The following is an 18087-nucleotide window of genomic DNA, read 5'->3' as shown; positions in this document are numbered from 1 at the left end:
TCTCTTTGTTCAGCATATCCGGCCAGCTAATCACTTGGTAGCCATCCTGGTTATCAGATTGACTGTTGCATATGGCAGTTCTTGTGTTCAAGTGACCCCTGTTTCACTTACTCATGGCCCACAGAGCAAAAGAGGATGCTGGCGATTCAGATTATGCCAAAGAGAAGCTGCAAAGTGCTTCCTGTGAGAAGGTGAAAGTTCTCAACTTAATAAGGAAAGAAAAAAATCATATGCTGAGGTTGCTACGGTCTACAGTAAGCACAAATCTATCTGTGAAATTGTGAAGAAGAAAAAAGAAACTCACGCTAGTTTTGCTGTTAACACCTCAAACTGCAAAGTTAAGGACACAGTGGGTGATAAGGGCTTAGTTAAGGTGGAAAAGGCGTTAAATTTGTACAATAATATTTCTCAAGAGAGAGAGAGACCACCGTCGCATAACTTTTATTACAGTAGATGGTTGTAATTGTTCTACTTTTTTAAATGTATTTATTTACCTATTTATTTATTTTGACCTCCTGTTACTTCACATCCTCACCAGCATTTGGGTCTGTCAGTGTTCCTAATTTTGGCCATTCTAATAGTGCAGTGGTATTTTATTGTTGTTTTAATTTGTATTTTCCTGATGACATATGTTATGAAGCATCTTTTTATATGCTTAATTGCCATCTGTATATATTCTTTGGTGAGCTGTCTGTTAAGGTCTTTGGCCCATTTTTAAACTAGGTGTCTTTCTTATTGTTGAGTTTTAAGTGTTCTTTACGTATTTTGGATAACAGTCTTTAATCACATGTGCCACTTGCAAATATTTTCTCTCTTCAAATGCTTTTTCCCCCAGTTTTGTTGAGATATAATTGTCATACAGCATTGTATAAATCTAAGATGTACAGCATAATATCAGTAATGTGACTTATGCTCGTCATGAAATGATGATCACAGTAGGTTTAGTGAACATCCATCATCTCATAGAGACACAACATTAAAGAAATAGAAAACAATTTTTTTCCTTGTGATGAGAACTCTTAGGATTTACTCTCTTAATGTTCGTATATAACATGCAGCAGTGTTAATTATATTTATCATGTTACATTACATCTCCAATACATATTTATCTTACAACTGGAAGTTTGTACGTTTTGATCACTTTCATCCAATTCTCCCTCCCCCGACCCCCTACCCCCCCACCCCCCCACCCCTGGTAACCAAAAATCTGATCTGTTTTTTCTATGAGTTTGTTTGGGTTTTTAAAATTTTATTTATTTTATTTATGTACTTTGGGCTGTGTTGGGTCTTCGTTGCTGCTCGCGGGCTTTCTCTAGTTGTGGTGAGCGGGGGCTACTCTTTGTCGCGGTGTGCAGGCTTCTCATTGCGGTGGCTTCTCTTGTTGTGGAGCACGGGCTCTAGGCACGTGGGCTTCAATAGTTGTGGCACGCGGGTTCAGTAGTTGTGGCGTGCAGGCTCAATAATTGTGGCTCGCGGGCTCTAGAGAGCAGACTCAGTAGTTGTGACGCACGGGCTTAGCCGCTCTGCGGCATGTGGGATCTTCCTGGACCAGGGCTCAAACCCGTGTCCCCTGCATTGGCAGGTGGATTCTTAACCACTGTGCCACCAGGGAAGTCCCTGTCTGTTTGTTTCTGAAGTATAATTGACTTACAAAATTATGTTAGTTCCTGGTACACAACATAGTGATTCGATATTTCTATACATTTCAAAATAAGCACCACAATAAGTCTAGATTTGATCTGTCACTGTACAAAGATATTACATAGTTACTGACTATATTCTCTACACTGTACATTTCATATCTGTGACTCATTTATTTTGCAACTGAAATTTCTATTTTATTATTAGTTATTGTTGTTAATCCCTTACTGTGCCTAATGTATAAATTGAACTTTATCATAGGTATGTATGTGTAGGAAAAATCATAGTATGTACAGGGCTCAGTACTCTCCACGGTTTCGGGCATCCACTGAGGATCTTGGAACACATCCTCCAGCATAAGGGCACATTACTATATACAAATGGGAGCAGAGGGAAGTGGGAGGGGGAAGGGAGTAGGAGAGGGAGGGAGAAGGAGAAAGGAGAGGGGGATGTGGTGGACGAGTGGGAGGGAGACTTTCTCTTTTTAGTTCATGACCTTCTATACAGCTTGAACTCTTTAGAGGAATGCACTTAACTACTTTTTATGTAAATACAACAATGAAATAAAGTGATGCAATGATTATGCTGCATTTTTTTTCTCTTTTACTCAAGAACCATCATTTCAGGACCACCCTCTCTGGCTCTGACCACCCAGTTTCCCTCCTTCCTCTACCTGATCCAGTGATCTTCCTCCATGTATCCCTACGGTCTCACTATAGCATGTATATAGCATTGGAAACAATTGGCTCATAGATTTATCTTCTCCACTAAACTATGTGCTCCTCAAAGCAAGGATGCATCTTAGTCATGTTTGTGCCCAGAATCTTCTAGGACCTCAACACATATGTGATGAATAAGGAAAAAAATTATCATAAACCTATTTCTGACTTCAGATTTGTCCCTGAGTTCTATTTTATCAGGTTTTAAAATATTACTATTATGATCTACTTAAAATTTGAATATGAAAGCTAAAACATAAAAAGCCTAAATTAATAAAGGGAAAGCAGCATTCTTTGTTGAAAGTTAGTTTTCTGCCAGCTCTCTAAGGAAGAGCCATGTCATATTTAAGATGAAAGCACGAATAAAGGCCATGAATATAATGAATGATCAACAATCTCCGATCTTTAAAATTCAGGCCTAGAATTTTATGTAGTAATGATTTCATCTACAGCCTCCTTTTAGTACATTTAAATATTAGCTGGCACAAAAATATTTAGGGGAATTAAAAGGTACTCTTCTGAGTCTAAGCAACCCAGGAAGTCCATCCCCCCCTCTTTAAAATGTAGGAGACGTGACTAAGGCATGGCTGGGGTGACAGAATGGACACCAGATTATGATGACTGAAATTGACCAGCACTTTACAGGCTAGGCACCCAAACCTAAAACAGTGAGAAAACTCAGGCATACAATTCTGAAATCTTTGTACAGGTAACAGGGAAGGTTCAATGGTTTTGCATATTTCTGTATAACTTTCAGGGGTACAATTGGGGTGCGAAAATGGAGGCTTCCCAGGTTTGGGAGAAGTGGTGTGAGGACATTGATGTGCCTAAGGGATGCCTTTACAGCACACCTCCTGACTGAGAGCTGCTTCTGCTTACGCAGGAAGCAGGAACAGCTAAGTTCAGGAACTGAGAGCAGCGAGGAGGAAGTGGAAACAGCCTGTGTAGGTCTGGGAATCTCTCAGGAACCTCTCGTTCCTCTTTCCCACTTCAGTTCTTCCCCTCCCTGGCTTGCAGGACTAGACCTGCCCGGGGTTAACCAGCTCAGACCCTGGCTGCTACCAGGATAGGAAGGCTTTTGTCCTTTGTTAACTCTCAAGGCTATTGTTTTCTATCTTCCATTTGGTTCTCAAGCGCAGTGGGAACCATCCCATCTCAGACTATTGGACACAGCAGCATGAAGATGGCTGTGATCATTTTCTTTATGCTGATTTCAGGTTACATTTCTTTGGATGTGTTTCAAATATACACATCAACTCTCTCTCTTAGGTTTTCTTTAGTGTAGCATCAGTATAGCAGATACTAGATGTGAGAATTAAAAATACTTCCGTGAAAGCAGACTTTAGGGGAGATTTCCTTTTTTGTGAAGAGCAGCAGGCACTTAAACCAGGGTGCCCTTTGGTTGCAGGAATGTTAAAAAGGGCAAATGAGGCAGTGGCTGAGATCTCCCACTATGTGCCCCGTTAAGCTGAGGCCAAGTCGGCACTTCCTCCACACCCATCCACGTTAAAACACGACTGCCCCTCCTAGATGAATTTGCCCACTTTTCCCTTACCTTTATTGTCAAGATGTTAGTCCAATTCCCCGTCATCTCTTACCTGGATTCCTGTAATATTTACCTTGTTTGCCTCTCCATTTTTTTGTTTTGTTTTGTTTTGTTTTGTTTTGTTTTTTTGCGGTACGTGGGCCTCTCACTGTTGGGGCCTCTCACTGTTGTGGCCTCTCCTGTTGCGGAGCACAGGCTCCACACGCGCAGGCTCAGCAGCCATGGCTCACGGTCCCAGCCGCTCTGCGGCATGTGGGATCTTCCTGGACCGGGGCATGAACCCGTGTTCCCTGCATCGGCAGGCGGACTCTCAACCACTGTGCCACCAGGGAAGCCCTGCCTCTCCATTTTGACATTTACGTTCGTTCAATCTATTGGGTCCACAGGGATTTTTTTTTTTTTTTTTTTTGCGGTACACGGGCCTCTCACTGTTGCGGAGCACAGGCTCCCGTTGCGGAGCACAGGCTCCGGACGCACAGACCTCCGGACGCACAGGCTCAGCGGCCATGGCTCACGGGCCTAGCCGCTCCGCGGCATGTGGGATCTTCCCGGACTGGGGCACGAACCCGTGTCCCCTGCATCGGCAGGTGGACTCTCAACCACTGCGCCACCAGTGAAGCCCCACAGGGATCTTTTTATAAACAAATCCTCAGCTTCCCAAGGGCTCCCGTTGCACTGAGAATAAAATTCAAATCCTTGCCAGGGTCTCAGTGCTGAGCCCTGCCTGCCTTGCCAACCTAGGCCTCCTGGGGTTCTAGAACGGGAGTTCTCATGCCTGATGACCCCCTCTGTCCAGGCTGCTCTCCACCCCACTGTTTACATGGCTGACTGTTTCTCATCTTTCAGGCTTATGTATCTTTTCCTTGGAGAGGATCTCCTTGACACTCTGCCTATTTTCTATCAAGGTGCCGGGTTTATTACCTTCAGAACCCTCATCACAATCCGTAATTATAGGATTGTCTGTTTACTTGCTTCTACTCTATCCTCTCGATCTGTAAACTCTATGAGGGAAGAGGTCATACGCAGTACCTACTATGGTACCTGGCACATAGTAGGTGCAATCGATAAATAGTAGCTGCATGAACACGTTTTTTCTTAAGCGTCAATGAAAAAATAAATGTGGAAAATACCAACCGCCTTAACAACAGTCAGACTTAACTCATGCCACAGCCATAAGGGATTGGGGCAAATTCACAGGCACCCTGCAGGGTTTCCTATCTTCCTAGTAGGGTCAGGGTTCCCGTGTTTTCTGCATCTGGACACCGTGGACATTTCCCTTAGCCAGGACCAAAATCTCAGGCGAAAATCTTCTGATTCTTCTGGTCTTTTCATTCAACCTTGACTTCTGAAGGTCACACCAATTTGTATGGACATTGTTGATCAACAAAGAATGGAACCTCCCTTCTTCCCAGAACTAAGTGCCCGGTATTCTTATTTTTGGAGGCTCCACCCACTCATTGTATCAAGCATACTGAGATGAGTTCATATCCCACATTTAATACAATTCTTTTGCTGTAAAATATATTAGAAAAGGTGGTTAGAATTTTGCTCTTAGAATTTTTGGCTATGACTGACATTTAATTTTTGATTGGCTATTATATTTTTAGGCAATCATTATGCATACTTGTAACACGAAACCTAACTCACAAACAGCTTCTGTCATGATTTTTTTTCAAATGTTTATTTATTTTTTTAATTTATTTTTATTTATTTTAGTTTTTGGCTGTGTTGGGTCTTCGTTTCTGTGCGAGGGCTTTCTCTAGTTGAAGCGAGCGGGGGCCCCTCTTCATCACGGTGCGCGGGCCTCTCACTGTCGCAGCCTCTCTTGTTGCGGAGCACAGGCTCCAGACACGCAGGCTCAGTAGTTGTGGCTCACGGGCCCAGTTGCCCCGCGGCATGTGGGATCTTCCCAGGCCAGGGCTCGAACCCTTGTCCCCTGTATTGGCAGGCAGATTCTCAACCACTGCGCCACCAGGGAAGCCCTGTCATGATATTTTTTATATAAAATCTAAAAAACTTGTTAGTATTATGTTACGTGTTGTGCACAGTTAATAAAGTGTTTATTAGAATATTAATTTTGCAGTTTTCTTTTGGAGTATGTATTTTTTTTCCTGATTTCGAACTTTTTATAAAAAATAAAAAAATAAAAATTCATAGGCCCTATGCATTGGGGATATGATGTCTAATAGATAAAAACAACACTATTCTATTTTCCTCGTATTTGTAGCCTTCCTTTCTCTTAAGGACTTTTTGTGAACTCAGGGAAGCTTCCCTCCCCTCTACATGTAGAAAAATGGCCTGTTCCACTAAGACTTGTTTTAACAATAACTATGATAAATAGCAAGAAGTAACTTAAAAAGCTGTTCTCTTATAGAAACTGAACTACTATGTTAAATGCCATTACTGTGTTATTTATTTAATGAGGGAAGATGGTTGCATCTTTTTATAAAAGATGGATTTAGACAATAATTTAAAAATTATTATAAAAGACATGAATTTTTACAACAGTACAATGTATTTTCTTTTAGTGTTTTACATGTATACATACACAAATACATCTTCTAATCTTAATATACAATATACAATTTTGTATCCTATTTTTTCACTTATTTTAATATCATGATTAATGTCATTACATTTTATGTGAAATTACCATTTTTATTGGTTGCATTATAGTCTGCCATAGGGATCTACTGTAATACATTTCATTGCTCTGTCAATGTTGGAAATTTCTATTTCTGTTATGAAGGTATACATAATAAAGATATGATGATATTGGAGATTGACTCCTGTCCTCCACTCAGCTTCCTGTCTCCCAAGGGAGCGACTAAAGTCCTCTTCGTCTGCTTGGGGAGTGGAGGGGAAGGCAAAGCAGGCTGGGAAGTGGTCATCCTAGTGTTGGCTTTTTTATATACTGTCTTCCCTGTCCGATCTGCCCAAGTCAGGCCAACAAAATAACTGCCAACCAAGAGGAAGATTCCTGGAATTGCTGCCACTGTCCTGGAAGTGCCAACCAGCTGCAGAAGCCAGAAGAATCACCATCATTTTCAAATGGGTGGACAACCCCTGCCAGCGGGTGCCAAACCACAGCCAGCTCAGGAGGCATTTGGACGGCACGGCTAGACCCTCAGAACTCCCGGATGGCAAGCTGTGTTGCATCGTGTCAACACCTTCCCCCCGCAAAAGTAACTCATACGTCACAATTGAATTCTTGGATCCCATTTATTTGGCTGGCATTCTGGCTGAGTTTGACTGTATATGCACTTTAATAATGGTCTTCTAAAATATACCATTTTTAATGGCAAGGCTCTGGATGACACTACAGAAGATCGAACGGCCTTGTCCCACATTTTGCTCTGATCTCTTCATAGAGCAATGGAAAGCATAACAGCTTCCGAACAGCACTAAGGAAGTTACTGAATTTATTTTCTCAAGGAAGAATTCTAATTGAATTATTAAATTGAGGAAGTATTTTTTTTTTGATGAAAAGGGTAATAAAATAAAAATTCAGAGCATCCACCCTATTTCAACCTCCATTTCTGGTATTGCGTACCTTAGTTAACATAACACTTTCACCGTACTCTTCTAGGACAGTAAATAAACTTGATTACAGTAAAAGAAAGTATTTTTTTAAAAAAGTAACAACAAGCAGAAGCAAGTCAGTATTGGGAGGCTTTCAATCTTCCCAACATTTCTTTCCTTCTTCTTGGTGAACTTGGCTGCTGGAGCATTTCTGGCAGCTGTGATGGCCTTGGAAGCTGGATGAACAGCCCAACAGGCCAAATGCAAAGAGGTGGGAATGGCCTTCTCCTTGACTGACATGACCACATCCCCATCCTGAGATGGAACTTCCTTCCTCTTCTTTCTCTAGCCACGCCCCTCATCAAGACCATTGTCGATTGTTGATGGTTGGGGTGCTTCCACCCTTGATATATAAGCAGCCTGAATTAGATGCTGAACCAAAGACATGTGTATTGTTTTGTTATCACACAAACTCCAAAGGAAAACAGTGATCAAATTGCTAAGTTGTTAAATCCAAATGTGGCTAACCCTCAAGTTTAAATATTATGCCTAACCTAACCTAATTTCCCAATAAAGTATTTCTAAATGGACCCCTCCACACACAGTTCCTGGGTGTTGAATCTTGTAACTTTGATGTGAGAGATGAAAATTTCCTTTTCATTTATTCATCAAAAGTTTGCCATAGGTGCTATGGGAAAGGGAGTATGTTAGGTTCATTGGAAGCATACAGAGTGAGTATAACACAGACCCTGCCTTCAAAGAGTTTGTCTCCCAACGAGTCAGGAAATCACTTAAACTTCTCTAGATCTCCATTGTCTAATGTAGATAACCTGAGAACTGGGTTAGGTACTTTCTGAGGTCATTTCTGCAACTCTAGAACTCCTACACCACATACATCCTCTGCAGAGTACAAAGGTAGTGTGAAAGGTCATTGGCAAAAATCATCTCATGACCTATTCCTGAATGGCATTATCGTAAATGCCATTCAAAGTAAGTTAAATCACCCAAAATTCTGTCCCTTAACATGATTCTATTACAAACTCTGGTTTCTAAGAGAGTAAATCTTAAATGTTCTCACTGCACACTCACACACCCACCCACATACGGTAATTATGTGTGATGTACGTGTTAACTAAACTTAAGGTGGAAATCATATGTATATATATATATACATCATCAAGTTGTTCACCTTAAACTTACCCCATGCTATATGTCACTTATATCTTAATAAGGTCGGAAAAATATTTCTGTCCTTTCAAAGCTACAGGTCTCCTCATTACTATCTGAAAATACCACGTGGATTTTCATCTCCATGCCGGCACCTCAGTCTGCCCCTAACAGGGATGACACTGTGCGCCCATCCAGACCTTGCGCCCTCCTAAGTGAAACCTCACCTGACAGTGCCCACACATATCCATCTTCCCTTCCTGTAGGTTCATTCAACACTTTGTCATCACTAAATTCAGCTTTTAAGCCTTCACAGCTAGCGTGTCGTCTTCCATTATTAATATACAGTTAAACCCAATAGAGCCGTCATAGAATAAAGTGCTATGGAAGCACTGAGGTGGACGGATTAATTTCAACTAGGGGGACCAGTGAGAGCACCAGGGAAGAGATAATATTGGAGCACAATTTTTTTCATGGACAGGACCTGGTAACAGGGTTTATGTGGAGTGGTGGTGAGAGGCAATAATCAGTGATGATCCTAAGCTTTGAAGCCTGGGTCAATGAAAATTTGTTAAACGAATGAACTTGTGGTTGGAGTAACGCAGTGACATGAATGCCATTTTCAATATAATAGAAAAATGAACCAACATGTGAGATGAAGGACAATGTTGAACTTGGTTTTAGACAATTTTTAAGCTGTCTGTGGGCAATTGATGTAGAGATGTTCAACGAGGCACTTCTCTGAGGTCAGGGGAGAGTTTATGGGTCATCCACAAGTACTCTGCATTTCATCTTGTATGTATACAGTGCTGTATGATTTATAGAGTGCTTTTCAGAGCCATTGTCTACTGTTGATTTTGATTCTAACGAACATCCTATGAAGTAGGTAGGGCAGGATTATAATTACCAGGCCCAGAGTAGTCCCTAAAGTGACCTTTGTGTCTGATTATTCTATTATTTTATACATTTATTTATTTTTGGCTGCATTGGCTCTTCGTTGCTGCGTGTGGGCTTTCTCTAGTTGCTGGCGAGCGGGGGCTGCTCTTCGTTGAGGTTCTGCGGGCTTCTTATTGCAGTGGCTTCTCTTTGTTGCTGATCACAGGCTCTAGGCACGCGAGCTTCAGTAGTTGTGGTGCGCGGACCCTAGAGCATAGGCTCAGTAGTCGTGGCGCAAGGGCTTAGTTTCTCCGAAGCATGTGGGATCCTCCCAGACCAGGGCTTGAACATGTGTCCCCTGCATTGGCAGGCGGATTCTTAACCACTGCGCCACCAGAAGTACCCTGATTATTCTATTATTAACACAAAGAACCTGAGGCTCAGAGAGGTTCTCTGCTCAAATATGTGGGAGAACTGGGCAACCCCACCTCTTCTCACTGCAAATTCAGGTTGTTCTTTTTTTAAACCACTAAGAGTGGTGATGGTTGAGGCTGGGGGAGCAGATAACATTTGGGACAATAGTATGAAGCAAGAGAGAAAGAATAAGAGGATGTTGGGGCAACCCTTGTGTTTAAAAAACAGTCAAAGCAAAAAGGAGCAAATGAAGGTGACCACGTGACCTGTCACTTCCCACCCTTCGAGACTCATCAAGCTCCTTAAGGGATCAGGATCTGTCATGCTTTCTTTCCCTGAGAGAACCAAGCAGGTTAACTGGTACACAGTAGGAGACCACTATACTTGAGGGGGAGTATTAATGACAATAGATATATAATGACTTGCCCAGTGGGCTGAACAGGGTTATGATTACTGGGGAAGATATAGGGACAACAGGTTTTTAGACATACTTGGAATGGCAGCTTCCTGAGGTGGTTCAGGTATTCCCAGCATTAAGAAGGGCTAAATTTAGGTGTACGTGTATGAAGACAGTGAAAAGGTTTCCGCGGAAGGTGAGTGAGATGAATTAAACGGATATAGGAAACATCGCGGAGGATTTGACATAGAAGGTGCAATTTGGGGCATGATTCTCCTGGCCAAACCAAGGGCTCTAAATGAGGAATCAGGGTCCCATCTAGGGAGGGCGTTAGTGGTGGTGGGAATGACAGCCCAGCGGCTTAGGTGGGAGTCTCCCTTCTGCATGCATGTGGGAAGGCCCAAGTTTAGGGTCCAAAAGGCCCCATGGTTAAAGGCACAAAAGGATTAATAAGTTCATTGCAGGGCTACTTTGGGAGGCGGCCAACCATGTGCCCAGGTCCTTTCCCTCGGTGCTAGGGAAGCCCTGGTCTCCACGCAGCGTTTCACGTCTCACTAGCTCTCCTGATTCTTGGCACCGGTAAGCGGCGATGCCCCGAGCCTCCTTCCTTCGCCTGACCACCGTGTCTGGGGCCTCCTCTCCTCCGATCTCCCTACTCTCCCCATCCTTCCCTCTTTTCTCCTGAGCTGCAGAAGGGATACCTTGCGGGAGTCCTCACGCTCCCCGCGCCGCACGCCCACCCCGCGGCCTCCTGGGCCGGCGGGGAGCTGCCGCCCCGAGCTCGCCTGCGACCCGGGGGCGGCCAGGCCGCCGCAGAGTCGGAGCGCGAAGGCGCAGCTTAACGGTCCCGCGGCCGCGCCTCGCGCTCCGCGCCCCGCCCGGCGGCGCCGCAGCTGCTGCCCGCCCGCCCCCTGCGTCATGACGCCGGCGCCCAACGCGGAAGCCGCTCGCGGCGCGCCCGGTCCAGCCGCGGGCTGAGCTCGGAGCCGCGGCGGGCGCGGGAAGCGGGCTGGAGCGCGAGCCGAGCGCAGCCTCCCTCGCCAGCCGGGCAGAGCGGGCACCGCGGGCAGAGCGGGACAAGCGTGCCGGCGGCCGGAGCGGGGCACGGCGCGCCGGGGCCGCCGCCGGGGGGGATGCAGCTGCCTCCCCGGGCCGGCGTGTAGAGAGGGCGGGTCCCCGGCCTCGGGAGCGCGGCGGTGGAGGGGACAGAGGCGGCGGCCATGGCGACCCCCGGCAACCTGGGGTCCTCCGTCCTGGCGAGCAAGACCAAGACCAAGAAGAAGCACTTCGTAGCGCAGAAAGTGAAGCTCTTTCGGGCCAGCGATCCGCTGCTCAGCGTCCTGATGTGGGGGGTAAACCACTCGGTAAGGGCTCGGGCTGCGGCGCGCGGTCCCTTTCCTCGTCCTCGTCCTCCTTGTCGTCCTCCTCGTCGTCGTCCTCGTCCGCCGCCTCCTCCTCCCCCTCCGCCCCCTGCAGCTGCTGAGGGGCGGGGAGCCCGAGCGGGGCCCGGGCCCTACGGCTGTTTGCCCTCCGGGGCTGCCCGTTCGCCGCGGCGCCTCGGTGCCCCCAGCCCCGCGCCGCGCGCCCGCCCCTCGGGGCCGCCCAGGCGCCACTTGGACCCCCTAGGGACCTAGGGCCGGATGCAGGACGAGGGGGTCCCATTTGCAGTGGAGCCCTGCGGCGGGTACCAGTGTCGCCCCCGGTCCGTGCGTCCGCTTGCTGGCCGATCTGTCCCCTGCAGCCCGGGAACTGGGAAGTTTGTGCGGGGCACGACTCCTCCTGGGCTGTCACCCCAGCGGGGGCTGTTGGGGCGAGAGTCCCGGCGCTTTCTTCCTCTGCGGGGGCGGCGGGGGAGGCCGGGTCCTCCGCCGTCCGGCAGGTGTATCTGCCCGAGGCTGGGAGCCTATGAAGCCTCCCCGCACCAGGCACAGGGGTGAGAATACTGGAGATCGCGGAGCTTTGGGCAGCGGCTTAGTGCTTAGGTCCTTTTTTCCCTTTAAAGGCGATATTCTTGGACGCCAGGAATCTTTTTGGCAAAGATAAAGCCAATGTAAATATGGCTCTGGTGTTTAGCATCTTCCTCTGCTCCTCTCCCGCATAGCCCTGCCGCTGTGCCCGCTGAAGAGCTGCCTGGCGGGGAGTCTTGCTCCCCAGACCTCCTCCCCCACCTTGGGGAGCCAGGCCGAAGTCGCCGACTGCGGAAGGGCGGCCTGGGGATGACAGCGGGAGGGGGTCTCGGCGGGCGCGGTGGACGGCTGTATTGAGTTGACTGCACCCGTTTGGGGGGGGTTTGTTTCAGAGGTTGGAGGAGACGGCTTGGAAAGGTTAGCGTAACCCGCTAGCCCGAGGTCCTGGAGATGCGCCGCTGCGGGCTATGCGGACTGCGGTCTGAGGGTCCGAAATAGTTTCCTGCTGATCTTCCAGCGAGAAACTTGCAGTTTTAATCTTCTTGGGATCAGGAAATCTGATAGGAGCTGTTGGCTGAGCCATGAAAGTTTAAATGAGCCTGTGAATTTTGACCATGACCTTACCCACTGCAGTCGGTTAGCTTCTGAGGAGAAGTGTACGCTTGCCTTCCGTACTTTTGATTTCGATGGATGTCTGTGGGCCCTTTTCAGCATAATAGAAATGACAGAAAACCATGTTGGATTTCGAAAGAACATTCTCGGTGTAGTGAAGAAGTTGGTTGAAATGGCTCAAAAGCATCGTATTTGTATTTTTCTTTCCCAGGCTGAGCTGGGGAAAAGGTGAAACTGTATCAGGATTGATCGATTGTGCTTGCAAGCAGTGACTGTTTTTAAGAAGGTTGAGACTTGATTATTCCTATCAGCCTAATGCCTGATCGCCTGGAGTTCATTTTAACTTCCTGATAACTTCTTGAGCAATTAGGAATGCAAGCTTTTGCAACAGCGGACACTACTGCATCAAAAACCCCCTACGTTTTATTAAAGTAAATAAAGTGTTATTTTTCCTGTGTAATAAGTGTACAGTTTAGAGTTATGTTCTAAATTTAAGTTTTTTTATTATGTTGCTGTTAGTTGCTTTTTAAAAAAATAATATTGTTAGTTCTGTATGTATGGGTGCTTTTATCTCCTTTGAAGTTCTGGTGTTTTGGTCAGGAGAGTGTTTGTGTCTGAGCGTTTAATCTAGTAAAGTAGTGATGATAATATGCCTCTGAAAGGGTGTGCTGTCTGGGAATTAGTCCCAACTCCAGTTTACTTTAGAAAACCTTGTAATTGTGTGGTGTTTTACTGTAGCCACTTCTGTTGCTACTTTATACTTTTGAATTGCTACATTTGTTTTAGAGTTTCTTGCTAATTGGAAATATTTTGAAACTACTTAAAGCTTATTAAAATAATGTGATTTGTAGATAGTGCATTTTCTTTTGCTTTCAAGAGAAGTTAGCAAGTCTAAGTGTAGTCATCCAGAGGAGTCATTTCCATAGTATGCAGTATAACCATGTTATTCATTCAACAAATATATATCAGGCACATTGTGCTAGCCTCTGTGCAAAAGATTGCTAAAAATGCCCCTCACATTTTTGTCCAAATATTTTTATTTTTAGGGCTTGAGTTGACATAAGAAGGGTCTGTTTCACAGGCTTCTTTTTAAAAATGTTTATTTTCTTTCTTTCTTTTTTTTTTTTAAAGAAAGGACGGGTATATAAAGATGAGATCTACACTCAGATGCCATGTGTTTCTGGTTGATTTCATTTTAGGTAACAAAGTCTTAGATAAATGTTTTCATATGACCTTGTATGCACCAAAGTCTACAGTATAATATGAGAATAAATTTGTCAGTTGTATTGTGTATGAATGGAGACATTTGAGAAAGCCTAGTAGAGCAGGAAGAGATCATTCAAATCAGTCCTTCCCTACATTTCTAATGTGATCAGGATTAATGGGAAAAGATGTCATGAACATAGCAATTTCTTGCTTTTAAAATTCATGTGCATTTGTCTTAAGGACATTTAGAAATAACCATATATTTGGAGCACTAAAGGGGAACCGTAGTCATCTACTACATGGAGGATCCTTTAAGCATTTTACAAGATTGGGAGTCATCTACACACCATAGTAAAATGCTCATTGGATCCATGTTCTAATTCTTTCTCTAATGCTGTTGACCTTGGGCCTATTAACTATTTTTGTATCGATATTTGTATCTGTGAGTTAAGGTGACTGGAATGGATGATTTCCAACTTTTTTTCCAACTTCAAGATTCGACTCCTTTTACAGTCGAGTAGGTTCCTACCATTAAGTTAGGAGCCCCAGACTAGGAAGAATAATAGTGTATAACAAAAGTTGCATCGCTATTATAACCTTGCAAATGCAGCCACACTCAGGGAATTTTCAAGGCCATGGTTGCAGCAAGGAAATCGGTGGTGATTGCAAGAGATGTGTGAACTAAGAGTTTGTGGGATTGACTGTAGTCAGACTGCGTTGCAGTCTGTTAAGTCCAAGTCTATTTGATTGAAATATAGAAACTTGCAGTTAAGGTGGAAAATTTCAAGTCCATTGTGGTGGTAATTCTCAATGACAAGAATAAGTTTGACTTTCTGTGGTTAATTCGATATGTTACTGCTTTCTGACTTAGACTACCCATCAGTGAATGGATCACTGCCAATTTTTATTTTAAGTATTTTAAGCGGAGAATATAATTGAATACATAAAGGAAAAGATGACTTGAGGCAATTTTGTCTTGTTACATTTGGAATTAAACTAAAAATGATCAGGGAGTTAGCTTCTTACAATTATATTTTATTAGTGTGTAGAGCATGCATGTAGAATGTTAGGAGTCAAGCCTTGTTTTAAATAGATATTCTAAAAGATTTTTATGCGGAGTGAAATGAGGGCCTTTTAGAAATGAGTATTTAAAAGCCTATTTCAATATCTAAAGGAAGACCTTTGCATAGAAAAAATTGAAAGGGCATAAAACTTGTTTAAAACAAACATAGTGTTTCGAAGTAACCAACATTAGTGTTTGTTTTTTTGGTTGCAAGCTGTGGAAATGTGGATGAGCAGAGGCAAAATCTGTAAATATTAGGAGGGTTTTGGAGGTCACAGTGGAAGGACAAATTGGTAAGCAGACCAGGAGAGCAGGGCTGGGGCTGGGCTTTGGCAATAATTGGAACCAGGTGCTTGGGTGTCGTTGGGTGCGTTTGGCTATATTCTTGCTCATTGCTGTCCGGTTTCCTCTACAGGGCAGGGAACTAATACTTCCTGAATTTCACATTTTGTAATTTCCACCCCCCAAAAGGGTCTTTCTGTCTCCGATTCAGTTATAAAAGTCCAATGGAAGGATTCTGACTGGTTTGGCTTCCATCATTTGTGGCATTTCCCTAGACCAAGCCGCTGAGAAAAGGTGGCAGCTCTTGCCCACTGGAGTTGGGGAAGAACAGTTCCCAGAGAAGGGACAGGTGACATCAGGCAGGTATCCATCCTAGTGTTAGAGCTAGTACTTACCTAGTACTTGTCTAAGATTGTCTTGGTGCCCATGCGCCATGTTTTGTGTGTTTTGGCAGATAACGCGGTTTTCTGAGCTGAGCATCGTCGCCTTTGTTATATTCTCAACAAGGTCCTGGAATTGAAATAATATTGAAGAAATAGTGATGTCTTTTAGGTTCATGGGTTTATATTTGGGCACTGAAAAAGGTAAAAGAAGGAAACTAGGGTTTAAAAGTGAAATAACTATGAAATAGTGTCTGAATGGAACGTAATGAAGCAATTAAATGAGAACAGTAATGAGCTAGACATTAGATGAACCCAGTGAATGGAACCCAAATAACCATTCATTCAAGAACTAGTCTCACACAATTTTTCTTTCTTCCCCTTACTTTAGAGAAAAGAAGAATGCCAAGCACACAACACATACAACACACACACAAAGTTTATTATTAGGGAAATATTTTCATACCCCCTAAAACTAGGGATTACATCCTGAGAACAGAATACATTTTGTTCTCCATTTATTGACTACCTTAGAATGAACTTGAATATTCAGAATGATGCCCTTGGCAAGACCATGATTTCTCTTTCTATGATAGGATTGTCTGCTGTTTGCTATGTCTTTAGAAAGATTTTCAGCAAGAATTGTAAATAAACAAACAAAATCTACCTTATGTTGATTAGAAAATGCAGTCACCCAGAGTAATTAAATCTGCCAACATACCCTTGGAGATACAAATTTTGGAATTTAAGGGAATTGGTGCAATTTGGCCAAATGGTTTGTGTTCAGACAGATTAGGTTCAAATCCTGCCTCCATCCTGATGGGCTGTTTGAGCAGATAGATGATTTATTCTCTTGAGCCTCAATTTACTCATTCTTACAAATGGAGATGATGATGATTACCTCACAGTATTATTTTGAGGGTAAGATAATGTATTTAAAGCCTAGCACTGTAATTGGCACAAAATAAGGATTCAGTAATTGATACCTAAAAATGAACAAATTCCGATGCTGTTAGGCTGGTAGCATATTAGTAAGCGCTAGACAGGTGTTTCTTAAAATTTAATGTGTGTTTGAATCACCTGGGGACATTTTAAAAATGCAGATTCTGACTCAGCAGGTCTGGGGCGAGTCCTGAGATTCTGCTTTTGTCCCACTCTTAGGTGATGAGACGCCGCTGGTCCACAGCCTGTACTTTGAGTAGCCATACAGTAGAAGGAATATCGTTAAAAATAAGGAAAAATGTTCAGGATTTGTCCTCTGACAGCATGTGATGAATCCTTGGAAGAATGATGACCATGTGATTGAGCTTGAAAAGTTAAGAGAAGGAATTGTGTGTTGAGAAAGGATACACAGATTTTTGATTTGAGACGTGTTGAGTTGCAGGTGATGGTGGTGGACAGTCTAATGACGGTGCCCACCTGCGGGGTGTTGGAAGGTAGCATTGGAGCTCAGGAGAAGGTTAGGGCTGGGATGGAGAATTGATAGTTATCCATGCAGGATTGGTGGTTGAAGCCATGGGGGTAAATTCAATCTCTGAGGGAGAAATAGGAACACCTGGGACGCTTGGCTTTGAGGGAGGGATGGAGAAGGAAGAAATGTGAGACAAGAGAAAAGTCAGCCGGAAGGTTAGCGGAATTAGATGTGCTGGAGACCACGGTGTTCATGGATATACTTTTGAGACAGTGGTTGATTCGGATGTGTGTGTGCAGGTGTGAGAGCTTAAAGATTTATGGAGCCAATGAGTAGAAGTGGGGCAGCTTCTTCTAGAAGGTTAGAAGGGAGGTAAAAGATGCCGTTTTATTTAGGAATACCTAGGTATTTCCCTTGACTCCATATCTTAACATTCTCACCTCTACCAACCAAACCAGGTTTATTTCCTTTCTTGAACAGTTAAAAATACCTCCTAGCTTATTTCTCGGTATATACTTTTAACCACATTTCCGCTTTTTGTGCCAGGGACCCCACGGGAGTCCAGTGAAGGCTGTGGATCCCTTCTTAGAACAATGCTTTTGAACAAATTAATGAAAACACATAGGATACATCCTACCCAGTTCACAGATCCCCTGAATTCTATCCACGGACCACTTGAGGGTTCATGGAACCCAGTTAAGAGCCGTCGCAAGAATAAGTTGGGGATGGTGTGGGGTGGGAAGCCCAGCGGCTCGGAAGAATAGTAGGAACAGGCAGAGGTTGAATTAATTACCTGCCGAGATCACAGTGCTAGTAGGTGGTGGGATTCAATCTCGTACCCTTAACCGTGGAACTGTGCTACCTGGGACAGGCCCGGGAGTTATTCATTTCTTGGAGATCTTTTCTTTCCTTCCTTAGTCTTAAAGGCTTTGACAAAGTATTAG

At 44.2% G+C, this 18087-nt stretch overlaps 1 protein-coding gene across 2 annotated transcripts in view; it reads left to right on the top strand.

Moving 5' to 3' along the window:
• The first annotated feature begins 11249 nt into the window (after window positions 1–11249).
• Window positions 11250–18087, top strand: part of PIP4K2A (phosphatidylinositol-5-phosphate 4-kinase type 2 alpha) — a 178570-nt gene continuing 171732 nt past the window's right edge. The window contains exon 1 of one of the 2 annotated variants that reach the window (XM_027121818.1): window positions 11250–11646. In XM_027121818.1, coding sequence (XP_026977619.1) covers window positions 11503–11646 — 144 coding nt within the window. In that variant the 5' untranslated portion in view covers window positions 11250–11502. The remainder of the gene's footprint in view (window positions 11647–18087) is intronic. The other variant, XM_027121817.1, reaches the window with a different exon arrangement.

This window comes from Aethalodelphis obliquidens, unplaced genomic scaffold (genome assembly GCF_003676395.1).
Source record: "Aethalodelphis obliquidens isolate GAN/ISIS:26980383/991018 unplaced genomic scaffold, ASM367639v1 scaffold23, whole genome shotgun sequence".
Lineage (NCBI taxonomy): Eukaryota > Metazoa > Chordata > Mammalia > Artiodactyla > Delphinidae > Aethalodelphis > Aethalodelphis obliquidens.
The sequence above is the reverse complement of the archived record's forward strand: the minus strand, read 5'-3'. Positions and strand labels throughout refer to the sequence as shown.